General features: G+C 41.6%; 1 protein-coding gene across 1 annotated transcript; it reads left to right on the forward strand.

Annotated features, from left to right (window-relative positions):
• The first annotated feature begins 480 nt into the window (after positions 1 to 480).
• On the forward strand, positions 481 to 22,727 carry pth2ra (parathyroid hormone 2 receptor a). Its single transcript, XM_067261116.1, has 13 exons — positions 481 to 546; positions 1,577 to 1,685; positions 3,155 to 3,265; positions 5,010 to 5,131; positions 5,318 to 5,415; positions 7,313 to 7,496; positions 9,890 to 10,043; positions 12,152 to 12,212; positions 14,319 to 14,385; positions 16,381 to 16,475; positions 17,664 to 17,802; positions 21,339 to 21,380; positions 22,326 to 22,727. Exons 1-13 carry the CDS (start codon positions 481 to 483, stop codon positions 22,725 to 22,727), a joined length of 1,650 nt encoding a protein of 549 aa, XP_067117217.1.
• Positions 22,728 to 22,768: the final 41 nt, after the last annotated feature.

Genomic DNA, 22,768 nt, shown 5'->3' on the forward strand with positions numbered 1-22,768 from the left:
TGCCTGCACGCGCCTTTTCACGTTGTAACAGCTTTACTAGAACTCTCCTGTTGGGAGTCATATCTACGCTGTCTGAACAGCTTGCTTCTCTCACTCAGTGACTGCTCGGTTCCAGTCATTATTGAACTGGAATACATATGGATAACTGTAATGGATTGCTAACATTTTACAAAATGCTTATGAATTATAAGCAAGATCCACGTTAGAAGTAGAAGAACTCTAGTGATGGCACTCTGATCAGTCGACTGCTCGACTTCTTACTCGATTTGCGCTCGATAGACTATTTTATACATCTTTTATTTTAGTTGAACTTTTTCAAATGTCTTATGCTATTAATCAAGTGTAATTTTTCCTTATGGTAGGAACCTGGCAATAATGGTATTGCTAAATGCAGCCTTATTATAAATTAAGATTGAAGAAGATTTTCTTTTTAATGTCTTCAATATTGAACAACATTTGCCTGTGATTACGTTTGAAATAATGGGCAACTTTCTGATGTGGAACTTGCAAATATTGCTCCTGTGCTGGACTTTGGTTGAAGCCCAGGTAAGAACAGACTTGTGTTAACTTCAATTTTTGTAAATATCCTACAATATCTACCTGTAGTGTTTTCAATTGTTCTTGAAACATGGAGCTATATTATGTGGTGACGAACAGAAATGATCTCGCATTGAACGCGATGTGCACTTGTATTTATTAGCCCATGAGCAATTCAAAGTTTTAAGGGCAAATATTCTGTCCTCAGACACGTATCTAAATTGTGTGTAAATTGTGTTTGGATTTAATGCCAGCAAATAGCAAATAAACATATTTTGGTCTTTAAAAAAATAACAACTTTTATGAGGCATTGTATAATGTAACACAGTGTAACTGTTTATACATTTGAATATAAAATGGTTTCAGATGCATTTGGGCAACCCCCTGATCGAGTGGTTGGCATTATCAGCAATGTTTTCATGAATAACCCTGTCAGTGTCTTGTCTGACTGACACCTCCACTTAATTGTAAAAAAAGGAAGCATGGGATCAGTCAGTTTCCTTGAGGGCTTATTAATTATAAATACAACCACTAACCCCTTACTGGGGTAATATTGTAACGTAGTCATGACATGACCCATTGTAGGACATGTGGGGCTGCATTTCATCAATGTGTTTCAGGTTCCGTTCTGCCACTGCAGACTATCTACGAGTATCAATACGGTGCCCATTTGGAAATCACCCACCCATCTTATTTTCATCAGTTCATCAAATAATTGTCATCTGTGCATGTAGTTTGACTGAGTTGAATGCAGGGAAATATGTGTCTAGATAACTTCAATATACATTTGTCTTCCCGTTTCTTATGAGGGTTAAATCACATACCATACATACAGTAAGCAGTATTTAAAATATTACCTGTGCATAGTAAACAAGGACCAGGGTTGTAAAAGTTAACTAAATGCATAGAAGTTCGTCCCTGATAACTGGTAAGGATATTTGTTTGTTTAAAGCCGAATTCCGAAGGACAGCAAGCATGAACTCAATTTCCACGTTTCTGGTGTGTGTTACTGAGGCTGTCTGATGTTTGTGCTCCACAGTTGGGGCCAGATGGAGCTCTGACAGCCCAGGAACAGATGTATATCCTTTATGACATCAAGCTCCAGTGCCACCAGAACCTCTCCACCCATGACCCTGCAGGTACTGCAGGCTAAACCGTCACTGGGGTTCTGAACCCAACCATGTTGCGGCACTAAACGTATTCATGTCCTCACATTGTATGTTTGAAGGACCATTAACTTAGCTGACATGCACTATTTGCATGTCGCTTTAGATAAAAGCGTCTGCTAAATGAACAAAATGAATAAATACCTCAAGCGGATAAATCGATGATAAGGTAATTATGCTAGACTCTTTTGAGGACTGGAGGCAACATTTTCTGCTAAGTTAGATTCAAGGTTGAGGATGACTCAACTCATGCGCATGAGGAAAGAGTTGTGACATCGTGTCATCACGGTGTCCTGAGAAGAAGGACCGTTTTTCTATAGTTGTCCGTCTCTTGGTGAACCCTGGCATGTTGCCATGTTTCCTTCTGCCTTGTTGATTCATGACTCAAGTCTTAAGATGTCTTTCATCAGTACAAATTTGTAACAGATGAAAGGCGAAGAACATTGCATCCTGGCAACAAGCAAAAGCCTCTCTCTCTGTCTCTCTCTCTCTGTCTCTCTCTCTGTCTTCCTCTGTGCTGATTGTCAGTTCCATTAAGCCGCAGTTAAATGTTTCCCTCAGTCCTCTCTCCCTTGGAATGATTCACAAATTAATTATTGTAGAAAGCTGGCATGTCGGCCTCTCTCTCTCCCCTAGAAGAAACGTCTCTTTGGCTCACGACCAGATGGTATCCTTCCTGTGAACAAATACAACAGTGTTTCTCACTTACAGTAACAATCCATAAACACAGGCAGGAGTCTGCCCCAGTCCCAAACTGCTCATTCCTAATGGTCTCTAAAAGATCAAAGTTTAAATCCTTCTATCTACTCCTCAGGGAAGCTCAAGGCTTCGACTAACTGAGTGATTACTTTTTGGGGGCAATCAATGTGCAGCCTCACTCCGTGCGCTTAGAGACCTGTCATTTAAACTGAGCTCAGTTCTCTCCTCAGGAATTAGAGATGAGAGCCTCTCTTCTAGACCCCCTTCGTCCAGATCAATACCCATCTACTCAGGAATGTAAAGCTAACCCAGAGCCTCGTTTCAAGCTCATGTCAGATTGTTAATCAAATACTCTAGGTACTTGAGGTGTGAAAAAACGATTCATTTAGCCGATGCTGTGTGCTAATAGCTTGTAAGTCTAAAATGTCTTGTTTTGACCAGGTAATCAAGGTTTACTCCAGGAGTGTTAAGTGTGTTCGCTGGAAGTGAGGGGGCGTGATAGGTTACATGTGTCCGATAGGTGACAATGTTGTACAATTGGTATTAGAACTGAATTATGTTGCTCTTTGTTTGTTGGAAGTTGAATAGAAAGTTAAGTTTGAAGAAAATATGGCAAAGACACAAAGGCACTTATGCATGCAAATACTGCAAGGGCCTCAGAGTAACAGCTTACATTTGCTATTATTCATTTACTCGTATTAGTTTAGTGGGATTTAATTGTACCCCTCCCCCCCTCCCCTCTACCCCATCAGATGACCTGTGCCCCCCAGGATGGGACGGCCTGATCTGCTGGCCTCAGGGCTTTTCTGGAGCTGTCAGCAAGGTCCCCTGTCCTATCTATGTCTACGACTTCAACCACAAAGGTGAAGCCTGACTGGATCAACTTCGACATGCACAGTCTTATTCAACCACATGAGAATTACACAGTCAACCCTCATTGACACCATCGAGCCATTCAAAGAATGAATGAGGGGGGCATACAGAATGCATATTATTCAATGCAATATACATATAATTGTTTATACAGTATGTGTATCATCTCACCAAGAAATGCTGCTAACCTGACCAATACAACAGAAGGGATAGATAAAATGTTATCAGGTCTGTTTACCAAGAAATTCCAAAACACAATTCTTATCGCAAACTCTGACTGAAATAAGGCAGTCTCAGTCTCCTGATCCAAACTCCCTGCATCACAGAACCTTGGATTTTCATCCTTTGACAAGATCTTCTTCGAATGAGCCCCTTGGACACTCAACAGAAGAAGGGACCTAACATTGATCAGTCCTGATCAAACATAACAGTAACACTCTTCTCCCCGTAGCATTGGCGTGAACTATATTTATGATTTGAAAGGAAGTTGATAATTGACCGCAAACAATCGGATTATATAGATTTCAATACTAGACAAAAATTCAATCATCTTGATATACTAAATGTCAATTGTTTTTCAGTCTTTCTTTAAGTTATACTATTTCGTTCATTTCATTGAAACCAAACAATCTCTCACATCAAATTATTATCTAACTTGTTCATTTAAATTCATGTTTGATTTGACTTTAATACATTTATAAATGTAAATATTATTTTAACATATGTGTTCATCAGTGTTACAATGTAATCTACTCCTAGAAAATAATAAATTCCTTCAGAGTATTGCAATTTTTACAGAGAATGTATTTTCCTTGATTTGCCATAAGATATTTTCAAAGTGGTGCCTGGTTAAATTCTCCCACCGTAATAATAAGGAATAATAAGGCATAGTAATAAGGAAAAAACAACACATATTGGCATATTTTTACCCTTTATTCATTTTACACTGTCAGGGACCTCAGTAGCGTGTGGAAGATCCATACGCAGCCACAACAGCTTGGCACCTCCTCCTCATGCTGGTCACCAGCCTGGTCGCACACTGCTGTGGGATGGCCTCCCATTCCTCAACCAGGATTTGTCGCAAGTCAGCCAACATTTTTGCGTTTGGTCACTCTGCCACGTACAGCACGCCCAAGCTGATCCCATGAGGAGGAGGTGCCAAGCTGTTGTGGCTGCGTATGGATATTCCACGCTACTGAGGTCCCTGACAGTGTAAAATGAATAAAGGGTAAAAATGGCCAATATGTGTTGTTTTTCCTTATTACTGTGGGAGAGTGCAATCATCCAATCCACCAAGCAACTCAAAACGAGAGTGAATACCAACAGAAGAATATTGCAGGGGATTTTGGCCAACATTTTTTGGTCCGCTACCCACACGGTTAGCTGTGTTGCTCATTCCACGAATGCACGATCCTTACAAGTTGTACCTCGTTGTAAAGGTGTCTAATCAGGCTTTCCAATTGTATAAAATACAATACCAATTGGTATTATTAAAGGGGAGAAATAATCGACCGAAATATCGTTTCCGAACTTTTTTTGAGGAGTTTATTATTAACCTGTATGACTAATAGAGTAATCAAACTAATAGAGAAAACAACACTTGCTAACCACTTGAACTGTAGTGGTTACTATGGTTAGGTATAAGTCTATAGAATTACAGTAATAATATGGTAATTAATAGATTACACTACTAAACTGTAGGCTGACTGTATGCTGCTTTTTGTCTTGTCTTAGGACACGCCTACAGGAAGTGTGATGTGAATGGGTCCTGGGTATTTGTGGAGAGCTGGAACAGGACATGGGCCAACTACTCTGAGTGTCTGCAATTCCTGCAGCCAAACAGCGAGGAAGAGAAAGTAAGTGGAGTTCTACCTTACATTGACCTTGGTTTGCTCGTGGTGTTACACATGGCAAACTTTTTCAAATTCTTTAGTACGTTTAATACAAATATTTTGTCTCTCAATTGCACATCCATTTCCCTCTGTTGCATGTGAGAAGTCGATACCCCTCTTTCATCCGTTCTTGTCTCTCTGCTCCCGCAGCAGGAGTTCTTTGAGCGTCTGTATGTGATGTACACTGTGGGCTATGCTGTGTCCTTCAGCTCTCTACTTGTGGCCATCTTCATCATTGGATACTTCAGGTGAGAGAAAGTATCCATGTGTCACAGAACTTTAATACCAATTACATTTACATTTAGTCATTTAGCAGACGCTCTTATCCAGAGCGACTTACAGTACAGTAAGTACAGGGACATTCCCCCGAAGCAAGTAGGGTGAAGTGCCTTGCCCAAGGACACAACGTCATTTGGTTCGCACAGCCGGAATCGAACCAGCAACCTTCTGATTACTAGCCCGATTCCCTAACCGCTCAGCCACCTGACTCCCAACTATCCAATTAGTAAATTGCATTCAGTGTAAGTAAGTAAGTAAGTAAGTAAGTAAGACTTTATTTATATAGCACTTTTCATACAAGAATTGCAGCTCAAAGTGTTGATCTAAAACGTTTAACAAACCAAACTAGCCGCACTCTATCTGCGGTCTCTCGAATCCATCTTAGATCCGAGCTGCCACTTGCAGTTTCTAATACACAAACATGACAAGGAGGTAGACAGGATGAGACTAGAAAGTTACAGCATAACATGAGGAGAGAGGAGGAGAGAAAAAGGCAAGATAGTCTTGTTTCAGCGCTCTCCAGGGGAGTTGTTTTCCAGTGACGGCCTTGGCCAAGGCCTGTGTAAGGAAATCTGTTGGCCACCATCATTCCAGCCCTTGATGTGGAGTGGATAACAACAAGCCAGGAAGAGACCCAGACTAAAAATATCCACTTGTTGTGCACAGAAGGGTCTGAAAGCACATTTGGCAAAAATGGAAATGCAGACGGTGGAGTAATCCACTATGAAATCGGAAGCTAGTGAGTCAGAAATATACAGAATCCTCAAAATATTGAGCTCATGGAAACAAATGAAGGATGTAAGAATAGTTCACACAGAAACCTCTTTAGAGACTTCCTCTAAATAAAAGCTTTAGTACCTATACATCTCTCCAAGAAAGGAGCTTGAAAACACCTAGCTTAAATACATACGTTAAAGCTTTTAGCGCTGTCTGTTATTTTGATTGTTGTTGTCAGATGATTGGCACAGAAGTGATAATGGAGTTCTCTACCATTATCACTTCAATCACAATGCATTTGTTTGCCTAAATTCATGGCGTTGACCAAGTGCCTGGCTTCCAATATTATCTTGAAACAGCATGAGTTCAGGGTCACATCCATTCTGCCTTTCATATGCCCAGTTGTTGCCTTCCCTCAAAACTCAATGCACCATAACATTCCCTTGAAGTGTCCTCTGAATAACAAGTGTAACTGTGTTTTGTACTTTAAAACCATGAGTGGGGAGAGAGCCTCCATAGGCAGTATTTTATTGCATTCCGTTTGAAGGCATGCAGCTAGGCAGGAATACAGAGACGAGACTGAGTGCAACTGGGAACATTCATTTCTGGTGTTAGTTTAGCTTCCCTTTGCCATGCTGGACATAACAGAGCTGTTCCAGAGCTCTCTTCCTCACCCATATTGTGGTTGTAGAGGTAGTGATAGGACTATAAATATTTAAGGAGAGAGATCTTTAGGAGGGTTTGCCACCCCCCACACCCCTTAATGAAGCAATACTGAGTCAAATGGAGAATGTGAATGTGTTCAAGTTCAAGTCTCTTATTGTCAGAGTCTTTTATTGGTGAGTGTGAACGGAAAATGCCAGACAGGAAGTGTCTTGAGAGGAAGAATATGATTGAGGCTGAGATGCTGCATTTCTCCCGTCATCATCTCCATACAAGAGGCATTGACTGTCGAGAGGGTTTTCAGTTTTTAACAAAGAAGAACTAGGATGCAAATGAGGCTTACTGTCAGATAGATTGATAGATTTAGAGCAATGTCTGTGTTATGATATAAGACTTAAAAGAAAGACAGAACGCAATCAGAGTCAGAGCCCTTAGAATGTCTTCACAATTATTGCCACCAAATCATTTTTGTCTTTGTTCTTTCAGACGTCTTCACTGTACAAGGAATTACATCCACATGCACCTGTTTGTGTCCTTTATGCTACGAGCGGTGAGCATCTTTGTCAAAGACAGGGTGGTCCATAAGAGTGCTGGCCTACAAGAGTTTGACGCTGCGCTTATGGATAACCTCAAATCAGTCTCCATGGCACCACTGGACAACTCTCAGTATGTGAGTACAGTTCCTTCACTCTCCGGGTCTTTCTTTAAGGGTCCAATGCAATGAGCCATGTGACTCATACTCTGAGAGGATTGAATCCCCAGAGTCATGCATGTTGATATGCCAAACCCGCTAATCAGCCAGCTCAAATAATCCATGGCTGAAAGACTCCCTGAGGCCGGCTCCATTGAGCTTGGCTGCAATGCTAGGCACACATCTAGTTATGTGGCTCCAAGGCATGGTTAAACTCTAACCGCCAACTCCTTCCAGCTCTTTCAAAGATCTTGGTCTGTGTGTGTTCCTCTCTCACTGCAGCCTCCTCTGTTCACTAACTACCATGTAGGCATAGATAAACAAAGCCGGTTTCTGAAGGAGAGTGAGACAGGGAATACTGCCTCAGTGCCGTGCCCAGCTCCTACTGTTCTTTAAATGATACAGAAATGGTCCTGTTCCATGGAGGGCGGCAGGGAAAACACAGACGTTGACATCTTCCTTTGTCTAAAAATAATAATCCTTTCTTTGGAACATTTGGTGTAGACTTTCCAGGGTTCATGTAAGTTATGTAGGCTACTGTGTTATATTTGTCATATCGTCAAAATGTCAAATGTCGGTCTGTCCTTTATTTCTCAAAGAAGAGCTTGAAACAATCAAGAGAATCATGACCATAATTGTGGTACTCTTTGTAATGACTTGAAAGTGAATGTTTAATCTTAAAAGCCATTGGGGATTTTGAAATAACTATCAGTTCATCTAAGTCATTAGATGGATTAATTCCAAGAGGTCTCATAAGAACGTACATGCCATAGCAGGAGCTTAACCCATTTATTGGGTTAGCGTTAGCAAACGGGTGATACAAATAATGTTTAGGTCAACGGTATTAACAGATTTACTGCAAATAGTTGGTGAATGTTTCCTCAACTTGATTTCCAGGATGACATTAAAGCCATGTGTTTAAGGTCAGCTCTGGTGGACTAAAACATACTTTGTCATGTACTGTTATTATGTACTTAACATCTTGTGTTTCCCAAGCTATTCATTTGGCTTACAACCAGGACTACCTTTATTCATGTGCAGCTCTCGTGATTACATCTGATCAGTTTTGATGGACTTGTGAATTGGCAGCGTGTTGGACAGTCAGGCCTATGAATCATCAACTAACTGTTAGGAGATGGAGCTGTTTGTGTCACTGAAGGGAAAGGGGTTAGAAACAGGGCAAAACTGATACATTAAAATCTGCAGGGTGTTTCTATCTGGCAGAGCGATTTTGATGAAAATGGACTGAATCACCAAGCGCTGGTAGATCAGATAGAACATGTTGTGTTCTGTTCTGAACCTGATCACATCTCTCACATCAGGCGAATGTCTGCCAGGAAACAGAATACATGGGATTAACGATCAGATGAAAGTTTAGAGGTGAGGATTTTGCATTTAGCTTTTAACTCCCATGGGTACCTAAGCCCCAGCCTGATGTTCCAAAGGGCACCTTTTCAAATCTTACACATTCACTCGGACAATGAGAATTGTCTGGAATCTCCAACCGTAGGGTGTCGTAAATTACACAATCTTAGAATAAGGTTTTAAGGTTTCTAATACTGTCAACAGCAAAGCTGAAGTAATATAGAGGTAGATACAGTACATGGATTTATAGGAGAGCAAGTGAGGGAAAGAGAGAAAGAGAAAAGGGGATGGAGTGAAAGAGAAAGAGAGAGATGGCAACACAGGCGGAGACACATCCGTGAGTTAATGCTAGCTAACCCATTTGAGGGTGTCCCTGGGGTGTATCAGGGCCACACCATCAGAACAAGGCCTCTCCTTGACAGCACCTATTTGATCATTGCACACACGGCTAGAGGCACACTCTTTATTATCTCACCTCTCAACAAATTCGAACTGAATTGAAATCTTTTGAGTTGGTGTGTTGTGTAAAAAGAAGACTTAAACGCTGCCTCCAGCAGTTAACAATGAATTTTATTTTCCCATGTATCTTATTTATTTAACTCATTTAATGAATGAAGTCACTTTAAGATGCCTTTTCAGTGATCTCTGGTCAAGTATACTGAGTAAATTGAATGTCAGTAATCTGACACTGTAAATGGCCATATTGATGTCACTTTTCTATTCCCTGTCTCAACACCCACAAGGACAGTGCACATTGGTAGACTGTATCGAGTCTTTTTTGAAGCTGCTATTTGATTGCTTCTGGCACAGTACGACACCCTACACAGATTCTGAGAGCAATTCATAGTAATAATTTCTCACTGTCTTTGCTACTGATTTGTAGCATCTGGCATTACATCGCCCTCCCACACATTCCTCGCTGAGAGAAAGTTCATATTCTACAATACCTTAGTGAAAACAAACTTTTCCAGCCATTTGAATCCCACATGTTCTTTTCTTCTTCACAGATTGGGTGTAAGGTCACAGTATTTTTGTTTATCTACTTCCTGGCGACCAACTACTACTGGATCCTGGTGGAGGGCCTCTACCTCCACAGCCTAATCTTCATGGCCTTTCTCTCGGACACCAAGTACCTGTGGGGCTTCACCCTCATTGGCTGGGGTGAGTGTGATGTCATTGAAACACGGCGCCAGCCTTGCGGTTTTGAATGGGATTAGGCGCAGGTGTGTTGTAGCTAATCATAGCCAGGAAATCGCATTTGGTTCATGCTTTGATGTATACCATGCTATGTGGAGGCAGCACAATTAGTATTGTGAGTGGTCTCTATTATTGTGCAACCCTTGCATATTAGTGTTTGCTTGTGTATGTGTAGTCTATTATGAAATGACTTGCATGGCAGAATTCCAATCTGTTGGGTGCCCCTTTACCCTCTGTTAAGCACTCACTACATTGATGTCTAATAAACTGTCATGCAGTCTGTCTTCCATCCTTCTATCTACTCGCATAAAGGCCTCTTTCAAACTTTTAATTTGAACACTACTGTAAACTCTTCTCCTCTCCATGTTTCCTTCTCCTCTCCTCCCCTCTCTTGCACTTCCTCCTCCAGCTCATTCTCTTCTTCTCTCAGTGTAAGTGTGGCCATGTTTGTGTCGATTTCCTCTTCTCTAAGTTCCTGCTCCCTCTCAGTGCTTGATGTGCCCGTCTTGGTAGGCAGCAAATACACCTTTGAAATGCAGATTTTTCTACGGCGCAAGAGTTGGATGCATTATCAAGGAACTACTTGGCATGCTCTTTCTCTCTCTCTCTCTTGCTCTCTCTCTCTCTTTCATTCTCACTGTCTCTCTTGCTCTCTCTCTCTCTCTCTCTCTCTCTTTCACTATATCTCTTGCTCTCTCTTTCTCTCTCAGTGTAGATTACTGTTATTCTGTTACTGTGGTTAAATCATACAGTGGAGATAATGATGGACAATTGCAATCCGTGTCAATCCAGCCAGGCGTGTAATTACAATGACATGAAGGAACAGGGAGGTGTCTGAGTATATATGTTCATATACTCATATATTTATGAATGCCTTGCCATCATCGTTTTACACAGTACCAATGACACTACATTCTAAATAACAAATTGTAAAGTAAAACCCCTGCATTAGGTTAAGGCTTTCCACAAATAACACCTCTTGTAAAACAATGGTGTGTGGTAGCACAATACAAAAGCATGAAAAAAGTAAAAAAATACATAAAAATTTGATTACGTAAGATTACAGTAAGATCTAATTTTGATGCTTATGAAAAAGGATTGGGGTATTCCAGTCCTTATCCACACAGTTGTTCTAACAAACTAAGAATAGAAAAGCTAACACAAAAAATGTGTGCTTTTCTGAAAGTCATAAACGAGACGTCTATGAAGTTAGGGAGAGCTGAAAGCTTTTAGAGTCAAAGGCACCCTCTAACACAGGTTTTATATTTTCTCTCTGATGTTTTCTCACTACTGTGAGAATTGGAGAATTACGAGATAGAGATGGATGGCTGCACAGGACACATGGGTATTTCCAAATTCCTGTAAATGATTGGCAGTTTCAATGTCGGCATCAGGGGTTGACATAACCAACCCGCGCCTTCAAACTGCTTGCAATTGAAGTGGGTCTCTGAGAGAAAACCAAATACAGTTGTTACCATTTTACATGCCATCACACCACACCTAGCCTCTCTAAAGAAGCCACATACATACATACATAATTGTGCTGTTAAAACAACGATTCAATCCCTGTTGAAAGTCTTTCACATCGCAGAGCAGGTCAGTCACACCTTGGTGACAGCAGCTTGAAGGGAACATGACAAATAGTCTAAAAGTGGGTTTTATCCCAGTAAAATGTGTATGTTCCCTCGAGCTAGTCTGCTGTGGGTGGTCAACAATTGGCTCTTCTGCTCTTCAGCCCAGCATTGAACCGATTTGGTCGTGACTGCTAGGGGTTTTCTAATATTGGATGAACTATCCTTGTCTTACGTGGTCCTTACTTACGTAAATCCTCTCTGATGCTCAACTACCTTGTTTATCTAGACTGTGTCTAAATATAACAGGACCAAAAAGGAAATTCAACAGCAAGCTGCCAGAAACTCATGAAAAAAACGCATACGTCATTGTTGATAATACCAATTAGACCAAAGATAAATTATTTGAAGAATATGTGTGATTAATTTCTGATATTTCAGTGTGCCTAAGTTCAGGCGTGACAATAGTTAAAAGTGTGCGTCTCCTTTGTGTGATTTCAGGTGTTCCTGCTCTGTTTGTAGCCGCATGGGCGGTTGTCCGGGCGACGCTGGCAGATGCACGGTGAGACACTAGTAGTCATTCTGTACAGTATGATATCATACAGTGAAGCTTATGTCAAAGTATTCTGCTGCCCTACTCTGTATTGCTGGCCCCAGTAACAAGCTTTTCACATTGCTGACTTCAGCTCAATGGGAGAATTGCTTGCACCTTTTCAGCTTGCCTCTAATGATCTCCCTGCTGCTTGAATGAACTGTGTTGACATTTGTATATAAGTAGGAAGTGGCCCAACTGGAGACCATAGCTAGCTTTGGTAAAGTGAAAACCCCTTTAGCGAATCAATTGGCTCTCCCCCTTCTGGATAATCATTTGCTGTGGAGTAATTAAATGTATGCTGAATCAGGACAATGCTGATTTGGAGCGTGTGTGGAGTGGTCCTCATACTCAATGGTGCAGATCTCTTTGTAAATAGAAGGCTCAATTCAGCATCAATATTCTTCTGTTAAAAGGAAAAACATTGCGAGAGCTTGGATGGTGCCTTCTGTATAGCAACCTAAAACCCAAACTGAGCAGGTGTTTGAATACAAGAAGAGCCTCTTTATTAGTGCAGAATACAGCTCTGACTGGTGATCAGTTTTAGGGCGAGGAACGCCCCATACTAGGAGGAATGTCTAGCTTCTGTGCTGCAATAACAGATTATAGAAACATACATCAGTTTTGACTTAGAATAATACAAGATAAAGAGATGAGCTGAAGGTGTGTTACATGAAAACCTAACCAATTAGAGTAACAATGAAAAGCTTGTGTCCTGATGAAAATTTGCAATCACAAACTACCTGTCATTGGTTAGAAACCAGCTGCCAAAGATGTGGAAAAAGGATTTGGATATTAATTGTATGAATACCATATTAGAGTTGTCAATTGCTCTTGGAAATTAATTTCACTTCACACTTTCTGTTACGCTCTAGAGCTGGGAATTAACTATCACAACCCTAGCTGCAGAATTTCTACAAGTGGCTTGTTTAATTAAATTTAAGGGATTTGTCACATCAGACATGCATTGAGACTTGTTTTTCTTTCTCTATTACTCTGACAGTTACTTCCCCTCTCTCTGGCAGTCATCAGTTTTTATTAAGCTGCCATTCAATGTTATTTTCTCAGTTCTCTCTAAGCAAGCTCTAAGCAAGCTACCATAGGAGAAAGGGACAGTGTTTAGTAATGGCTGTGGTAGAAGCTGGGAACCCATTTAAAACAGAATGTACTATTATGTGGTGATGTAGAAGAGGTGGTGAGGTGGTCAACCATGTTCTCATGAGGCTTGAAAAGACCCCAGACTAGGATATCCTTCTGTAAAAAAAAGATGTTTAGGAAGAAAAACACTCGCACCTACAATGTCGTGTTGCAAGGATGGATGAGCAAACAGTTGTGTAACAGTGGAACTATCTCCAGTCTAGCTGTAGATGTTGGGCTTTCTGCATGGTTGATTGATCTCAACCTCAAACCACCTGCACAGTCAAGGCTGCACATGCTGTCTTACACACAAATAGTTTTTAGTTGTTACAGCTTATGAAGTGGATTTCTCACATGTCTGCTGATCTGTCTTGCTAGCTCAGCTTTTTTTTTTTTACCGTTTAGAACTCCTGTCAGCGGAACCTCTCTCAGCAGGACAGCATATTTTCTGAGTAGCGAAGTGAATCATGAAGTAAAAAGTCTCAACTAGATTAACCCAATCATTGATGGGGTAAACAAATCTGTTTTTGAATAAACACTGCTGAATGGGTAGGCAGCAGGCTCTGGCGCAGACTGCCAGCTCTGATGGAGCGCCATAGATCTTTAGCTCCCCTGACACTGTAATGAATAGGCATGGGGCATAAGATTGAGAGAGATAGAAACGGAGAAAGGGTGAGAGAAAAGGGAATGTCTGGAATGGACTTCATTAAGTAGTACTCAAGAACCTAGCGGGTTGTCTTTGGCACTAATTGACACACAGCCCATCAACCCCACCAACCTCCTTGTCTAACTCTGGTTTTCTCCGTTTTTTTCAGACCTCATATACTGCGACTCTAACAGTATTCCTCACCTATTTACCATATCTGCCATTTCATTCTCATCATTCCCATCCTCCTTTCCTCTTCCTTATCTCTCCTTTTATTCCTCCCTTTATTCAAGGTGTTGGGAGTTAAGTGCTGGGAACATTAAGTGGATTTACCAGGTCCCCATTTTGACAGCCATCGGGGTAAGTCAAAGAAAATCCTTGCTTGTGTTGCTCTCAGTGTAAGTGGAGCTAAAGAACACAGACTCAATGGAGGAAAACAAATCAACTTTCCTCCTTGAACGTTTCTTGTAGCAAAGACCTGAAATGTTCTAAAAAGAAGGAGACAGATATCAGGGCAATGAGAAGCATATCCAGAGCACACTATAATTACTGCTGTGAAATAACACAAAAACACATACACAGAGACACACACACAAACAACAAACACAGAGTTCTCTCCCAATTCCTAACAATCAACACCTACAAGTAGACAGAATAACCTAATCACCTCGAAATACCTAGCATGGCAGATCTAATTGTATGCTTGTACGATCAGAATAAACACCCTCTCCCTTGCAGCACTGTAAGAAATTTCCAGTTGAAGGAACATCAGAGATGCCAAACATTGTCTTGGCTGCTAATGACCATAGTCATCAGTGTTGTATGAGGGACAGCAGTGCAGATACTATGAGATAAAGAGAGAAACCATTAACCATTAGACCATGGCTTCAGGTTTAGGATATTGATTTCAATATGAGTAGGATCCTATGAGAATTTGATGTATCTTACTGCATCGTTATGCAGGAACACACAGTTCACATCATTATGACATGTATAGATTTGACACCTGCTGTACAATTCATCATGTATCATCTGGAGTTGTTAGCTGTTAATGAAGCTGAGGTCACAGCATGAGTATATCTGACTGATTTGTTTCCCAGCTTTATAGTTCCCTAGCCTGGCGTGTAGAGACTGGCTGGAGAAAGTCTTTAAAAGTAAAACAGCATGTAGGCAAAAATGTTCTTGATTTTGATGATGGGAATTCAGTGCCCCTATCCTCCTGCCATGGGCGCTACAGCTGCTGCTGAAAATACTTCTCCAGGTCCACTTTGCTCTGAGGCCCATGTTACACCAATAAAATGAAGGAGGACTGGAGGAATAGGCAGAGTAGGAGGAGGAAGAGGAGAGCTCGATACATGAAGAGAAAGCCTTGCCTAGTTAAGTGAATTTGGACGATTAGAAATAAAGAACAGGATTTCAGTGTTCGTGTTTAGACAATAGTTTGGATCATTGTTATTTTATGTAGATTTGACCAGGTTGATAATGGCCATCGTGTTTCCTGCTGCAATGGCTAAGAATCTTAAGTTCAGCCAAAGAATTTGTCTCTCTCTTTTGTCAGTAGTGTTTACAATGTAATGTCTTCCTTCGGCCAGTACAGATGGCATTCACATTGGATACAAACTCTCAGTAGTAGCTCCACTCAACCTGCGCTCCCCTTCACAGTTTAACAAAATGAAACGAATTTCCCACAATTATCCGCTTTTGCCTTTTTCCAATTACTCCCTTCCATTGTGACAAAGAAATCGTTTTAGTGTTCCTACCTCGCCATGTCAAAAGCATAAATTTGAATGACATTCTCACAAAACTTGAGTGTTCTTCAGAGATAGGGTCATCTATCATCTCTGGAAGACTGACTTCAGTTTACTCTAACAATCAGAAAGGATGAGTTCTGAACTGCGAGCTGTCACAAGACTTCCCAGTTGACCTCTATTACAGACTGTAAGTGTAATAGCTTTAGCTTTATCGGAACATGCATAGCTCGTCCTTTGAAAGGGGTAAATGCATCAAATGTTTAGTCTCAGTTGTCACAGTTTAGAAACCCCAGATTACATTTCCCGATCCTTATTTTGAAGAGTTAAACTGCCAGACTGGCTCTCAGTGCTCCAGTATGTACAGCAGATTTGGAAAAGATCAGACACAATAGGAAACTCAGCAGATTTCGGATAATAATTTTAGAATAAGTATGGAATAATTTGTAACAGACCAAATGAGAATAAGAAAACCATATATTGCATGTCATTCCATTACGTGTCCCAACAGCAAAACATAATCCCCAGTAAGTGGTAAACAAGAGAAACAATTAGTCATCCTTCACCGCCATTGTTTATGAAGATCTCTCTGCCTTCTGTCTTCCAGTTAAACTTTATCCTGTTTGTAAACATTGTGCGAGTGCTGGCTACAAAGATCAGGGAAACCAACGCAGGCAGATATGACACAAGGAAACAATACAGGTGAGTAAGTGTCGGATAGAGCTTTATCTTAAGGCCACCTATCTTAAGTTTAGTATTTTGTACTGCCTAATTTACATTTCTCCTTAACAATGGATGAATATTGGGCCGGCAGGATTAAACACTGTTTTATGACGTATTACAGGGGATGCCATATTCAGCTTAAGAGTGAGTCAGTACAGACAATTTTGAAGACACCTGTTTCATTAATGAGAGAGTTGGCTGAACAGTGTGTTGCTTGCATGTGATTTTGTCTTTTTGATGGTTATTGGGATGCATGCCTAACATACAATGCGTAATGCAAGTCTTACAAATGATCCAATACTCCAGCATTTTTTACACCCACAAAGTCATAATGTCACATGTTACTAATGACCAGTCTTGATGAGTAAACATAATGCATTCAGATGTTTTTGTATGGGCACAAACTCACAATGATGAGTGGATCGGAGCAGAGCCGTTTAGATTAGCGTGCCCCTAAAAAGCTTTTATAATTACAGGTCTGTGTTTGTTTGGGGGCAGGGGGGGGCGATTTTGTTTGTTCCAACTAGGGTTAGCGTCAGGGTACACACCATGCCACTGTATGCTAATAACAGTGATCAGCCTGATGGTGCCCAATGCAACTCCCGTTAATGCTGCCCGGAGCTGTGCCCAGGTGGCTACCCCCTAATACAGAGGGATGGTGGCCATGTTGGCACACACAGATCTAGTGAATAAAATGTAGTGCTGTGCTGCCGCAGCGACAGGAAAGAAACGCCAATCCTTTCGCATAGAGAAACAGGAACCAGCTGTCTGGTTGACTCTGAACAACAGGCTCCATGAGTCAGGACCATCTGGGTGTAAACAGGAGTCAACCACAGAGCATCATAAGTGAATCTGTAAAAAAAAAAAATATTCTGCTCTATTAAACCTGATAAGCACTTTATTTCATTACTGGTTTGATGAAATTAATTGCCGAGCGCTATTTGAGTTGAACTGGATCCATTGAGTTAACTACACCTCATGATACAAGTGGATCCAGATGTTCAACTCAAATTAGTGTAGGTAATTTATTTCATCATTCATTTGAATGGTTTAACTTAGGCGGTCATTACAGTGGTTTTACAGTGGTCATCTTTCCTCTCTGTCTCACTCTCTCCTTCTCCCTCTCCCTTTCTTTCTCTCTCTCCCTCTCCTACTCTCTGGCCGCAGGAAGCTTGCCAAGTCCACGCTGGTGCTGGTGCTGGTGTTTGGGGTCCACTACATCGTGTTTGTGGGGATGCCCCACACTTTTGAGGGCCTGAGCTGGGAAGTCAGAATGTACTTTGAGCTATTCTTCAACTCCTTCCAGGTACTTGCACTATAGCACACAGCACAAACGTGGGGATGACCATCTGATCACTACATCTGCATGGGAGGCAAAGTTATCCATTACATTACATTTTAGACATTTAACAGACACTTCTATCCAAACTGACTAACTGTGCAATAAAATTACAAGATCATTGATCAGCAATGCATAGTACAACAGGTTTTCAGTGGTCAAAGAACGGTCTGTATTTCAGCTAACAGGCATTTATATGGAGAATAGAAGGAAAAGCTACATATATTAGTAGGGCTGGTAGGCTTAAAGGATTGGTTGCTTGCTGAGCGAGATGCTAGCACAAAGAGGGCGTGAATGAGGGGGGAGAGCTTTCACGCTGGAGAGGATCTCAAAGGCATGGAGTGTTGCTCTGTCTTGTCGGGATTCGGTTTCAGGTGGTGGGCGGACATCCACGAGCAGCTGTCAGCCAGACATGTCGAGATTCTTTCGTTGACTCATGAGGTTGAGGTTGGCAAGGAGAGAAACAGCTGAGAGTTATCAGCATCGCAGTGGTAGGAGAAGCCATGTGATTCCATGACCAAGCCAAGAGGTCTGATCATATTGAGAAGAGAAGGGGGTCCGAGCACAGATCCCTGTGGGACTCCCGTAGTGAGGGAACAGGGCGCTGAACTGGACCCTCTTCAGCAGACCTGGAAGGTTCTACCAGATTGGTAGGACGTGAAAAAGCTACAACTAGGCTGCTTGTGTAAGATGATGATTTCAGCAATGCTACAATACTATAGTACAAACACACTGATGCTCCAGAACTCTGGTATGTTGCATGAAAAGCAAAAAAGTATAATTTAAGTATTCCTGTTGAAATGCTTTGTGATAGAAAATTAAATAAGGACCTTTAGATAACATTCAGGTTAGGACTGTGGAAACTATAATTACCTCTCAATTTGGGTGTATTATTACATGTCCCTTAGCAAATAAGAGGGTAGACTGGCCCTCATGACCCCAAGGAGAGAGCCTTTTATCTGGGTATTTTCTTGGACAATACATGATAGGATAATAGGAAAATGGGTCTTCACGATGTATCAACCCACCAAGTATCTCTCTTTTCCTTTTTTCTATCTCTCTCTATGTATTCCTTGTGTGGTGTAAGGGTCTATGGACGCATTTTCAATGTTTACTGAGAAAGAAATTATACAATTGTTTGTTCAACGTGAGATTCATTGGTCTTGGCTCATTATCTGTGAAGAACAAGTAGAAAATGCACTTATTTTCAGTGCGTGCATTGTGCATCCCCCTTTTGGCTGTGTGTTGTTGGGACTCCATCAGAACGTTGGGAGAGTAACACAAATGTGAACACCTCAAGAGAGTTCTTTTTCCATTTACGTCACACTAACCGGCACATACTGTCCAGTCATTTTATTTGCCAATACAGAATGTACAATGACCCTAAACTGAGAGCTCTAGAAAACATAGCTTTTCATTTACTTCCTCTGGTTGTAGAACTGTTTCTTTTCTCTCTTTGAACTATGTCAGCCTTGAGAAAGCAACCTTGGAAACCGTGGGTACACAAAGTGGTACAGTGTCTAGTGAAAGGAGTGGCATTCTGTAGAGAGGGAGTTGGACTCAGCTGTGTGTGGCTGTGCTGGGTATCCTGTGGTTTGACAGGGGCCGCTGAGGTTCAGAGCACTCTGGCAGTCTGACTCCAGGCAGGTGGGTGGGTGGACAGCCTGGATCTGCCAGTCCCCATCACACCCCTAGTTCAGCCAGGCAAGCATTATGTCCAATAAAGAAGACAGGTCTTTCTTAAGTTTAATGCAGTTAGACCTATCTAGGAAAGTATTCAGATTTTAGTTTATAGCATGAACAAAATTTTTTGTAACGGGCCTTTGCAACTAAAATGTAATAACAAATTATAGCATATTACCAGTTCAAAATAGACTTAACAAAACAATGTGTAGTTGATTAATTTATTTGATAAAGAAGAATACTCAGTTTCTTGTTTTATAAAGTGTTTTGAAATCAAGTATATCCAAGTTACTTATTTTTTAATTAAAACAGTTTTTGAATGAATTAATAATCAGAAAAGTATTAACAGCACACTGATGGGTATGTGTTGAAAGAAGTACTAGTTTAACAGAAAAACATGTCTATTTGTTTTTCTGGGGCGGCTGTGGCTCAGTGGGTAGAGAGGGTTGTCTGTTAATCGCGAGGTTAGCGGTTCAATCCCCGACTCCTCCTAGGTCATGTGCCGAAGTATCCTTGAGCAAGACTCTGAACCCCAAGTTGCTCCCGATTGGCAGGCCGGCACCTTGCATGGTAGCTCGCTGCTGTTGGTATGTGAGAGTGAGAGTATGAATGGGTGAATGAGAGGCAAACATTGTAAAAAGCGTTGAGTGCCGCTAAGGTAGAAAAGCGCTATAAAAATGCAGTCCATTTACTATTTATGTGTTGAGGTGTATATGTTGATACAATCCCCAGTCTAACAGTCTAAGGGGTTTCCTGTAGGCATTATTGGAAGCCCAGACGTCTCTACCTCCGTAGTTAATCCTCCATAGATGTTCCGTTTGTCATCCTATCTTTCTCTCCAGACCCCAAAAAAATGCTTCTCACAACCAATGGTGGCTGTTCCCTTTACATCATGTGACTGTAGTTAAATCTTTTTGGAGACAAAACACTTGTTAGCTTCCTGTGTATTAGCTCAGAGGAGGGATGTTACATGTCATTTTTGAAAACTTGAAAGAAAAAGTAACTCCATTGTGGCCAGCCCTAATCGGTATGCTGATAACAGTACCATATCCCCAGCCTTTGAATAAAGCTTAAAAATATACATTAAATGTTCATTATTAAGTCTCTTTACATACAGGATGCCTCTTTCATTGGAATAGAATAGATGCGTTTTCCTATTCTCAGAAGTTCCCTCTACACCTCTCAAACTAGTAGATGTGGTAGGACTGTGGAGGTTTGGCTGTGGTTCCAAATCACAGGGGTTTCAAAATTCAGTAGTGTTTGTGCTTAAGAGGCCAGTCTCATCTCGCCTCAGTCTTATTAACATAACCGTGGCTCATCTAAAACCTCTCAGCTCCCAATAGCACACCAACACAAAGAGGACGGCTGACAGAGAGAAATGGAGGTTGAGTCAAAGAGATCCATAGATAGAGCTAGCTCTTTGTAGGGTATGAAGGACAGGGATTTCTATGCTTGAGCTTTTATTTAAAAGACACAATTCTGTAAGTTTGAAGATATACATTTTTAATATGAATCCATAGAAAATGTCACTCATTTAAATTTTTGAGGATGAACACGGGGAAAATAGTGAACACTTTAGAATTTAACAAAGGAAATCCAAGGACTAAACCAAAGAGTGTCTTTGTCTGGTTGTGTCTCCAGATACACTGTGGCTGCAGTTGACAAAAAACCAAGGGTCACATCTCCAATCTGATTCAACATCCATCCATCTTTTGCAGTCAATGTCAAATAAAGAAAACAAATCACATGACTGTTGCAGCCAATGGTGATTGTTCCCTTTCAACATTGTGTTAACCTTTCACTTTTTCTTTTGCTCTCAGGGTTTCTTTGTGTCCATCATCTACTGCTACTGCAATGGAGAGGTGAGGGACATCTTACCATCTAAACAATATAATATCCTTCTACACCCTACCACATCATAATAGACTGCTGTTAAATAATTCGTTATCAAGTAGTGCACAAAGTCGATGAAGTCAAGGAAGTTGTATTTGCTTGCGCATGTAGCAGAGAGACAAGGCCATGGTGGTACAAAGTTGTCTGCAAACTAGTCTCCATGCAAAACCATTTAGAGCACACAGTTATCAATAGTCATTGGTCTATTCACAATCATGATACAGACATGCAACTGTCCCATGTCTCTTCTGTCATTGGCTAACTCCCCTGGATAGCAGCTGTCTAGCTGATAATGGGAGTCAGGTGGCTGAGCGGTTAGGGAATCGGGCTAGTAATCAGAAGGTTGCCGGTTCGATTCCTGGCCGTTAAAAATTATGTTGTGTCCTTGGGCAAGGCACTTCACCTTACTTGTCTCGGGGGGAATGTCCATGTACTTACTGTAAGTCGCTCTGGATAAGAGTGTCTGCTAAATGACTAAATGTAAATGATAAGAGTGCTTATCCTAAAGTTAAGTTTCTCGTGCATGCGTGTTTGCATGTGTGCGTCTTGAAGTGGCCCTGCTTAGGCTAACTAAATGACAGGCTCAATAAGATAAGGATCTTCCTGATTATGTAAGCGTGGTCTTTGCCTACAGTTCATTTGGGAGGTTAACAACAGTACCCCTTTATACGCTAAACGCCAGTACCCTTTATTTTGTTGTGGCCAGAAACAGTATAAAGGTTACATCCTTAATTTCTCTGACACCTGCTGCACCTATTATACACTACTATACATTCTTTTACAGTCTGTTACTACAATGTACTGCTCCATACTCCATCCACACAACACTCTCCTCTACCCTACTACAGCATACTACACTCCATTACGTGTACCATACTGGACCCCACTGCTCATCTTCCTTTCCTGTGTGCCAGGTCCAGACAGAGATCAAGAAGACCTGGACGCGCTGGAACCTGGCGTTTGACTGGAAAGGTCCTGTGGTCTGTGGCAGCTACCGCTACGGCTCCGTCCTCACCGGCCTCAACAACAACAGCACCAGCAGCCAATCCCAGCTGGCCGGTGGCGGCCCGCCCACCCGTTCCTCCACCCTCTTCTCCAGCCGGGTGTACCGCAGCAGTGGGCCCCCGACGCTGAGCACTCACGCCTCCCTGCCTGGCTACGTTCTCAGCAACTCGGACCCGGACAGCCTCCACCCCTCCATCCCGGAGGAGCCGGAAGACTGCGAGGCCAAGCAGGTGGACGACATCTCCCTGAAGGAGTCCCTCCCCGTCCTCAACAGCAGCACCACAGCAGACGACGATGAGGAGACGCTTTAGATACATACACACACACACACACACACATAGAAAAGGGATAC

Source organism: Osmerus mordax, chromosome 2 (assembly GCF_038355195.1).
Source record: "Osmerus mordax isolate fOsmMor3 chromosome 2, fOsmMor3.pri, whole genome shotgun sequence".
NCBI lineage: Eukaryota > Metazoa > Chordata > Actinopteri > Osmeriformes > Osmeridae > Osmerus > Osmerus mordax.

Coding starts and splice junctions, on each gene's coding strand:
- pth2ra (XM_067261116.1), top strand. CDS start 481: ATGGGCAACTTTCTGATGTGGAACTTGCAAATATTGCTCCTGTGCTGG. Junction 5,416..7,312: donor TTCATCATTGGATACTTCAG/GTGAGAGAAAGT, acceptor TTGTTCTTTCAG/ACGTCTTCACTGTACAAGGA. Junction 16,476..17,663: donor GACACAAGGAAACAATACAG/GTGAGTAAGTGT, acceptor CTCTGGCCGCAG/GAAGCTTGCCAAGTCCACGC.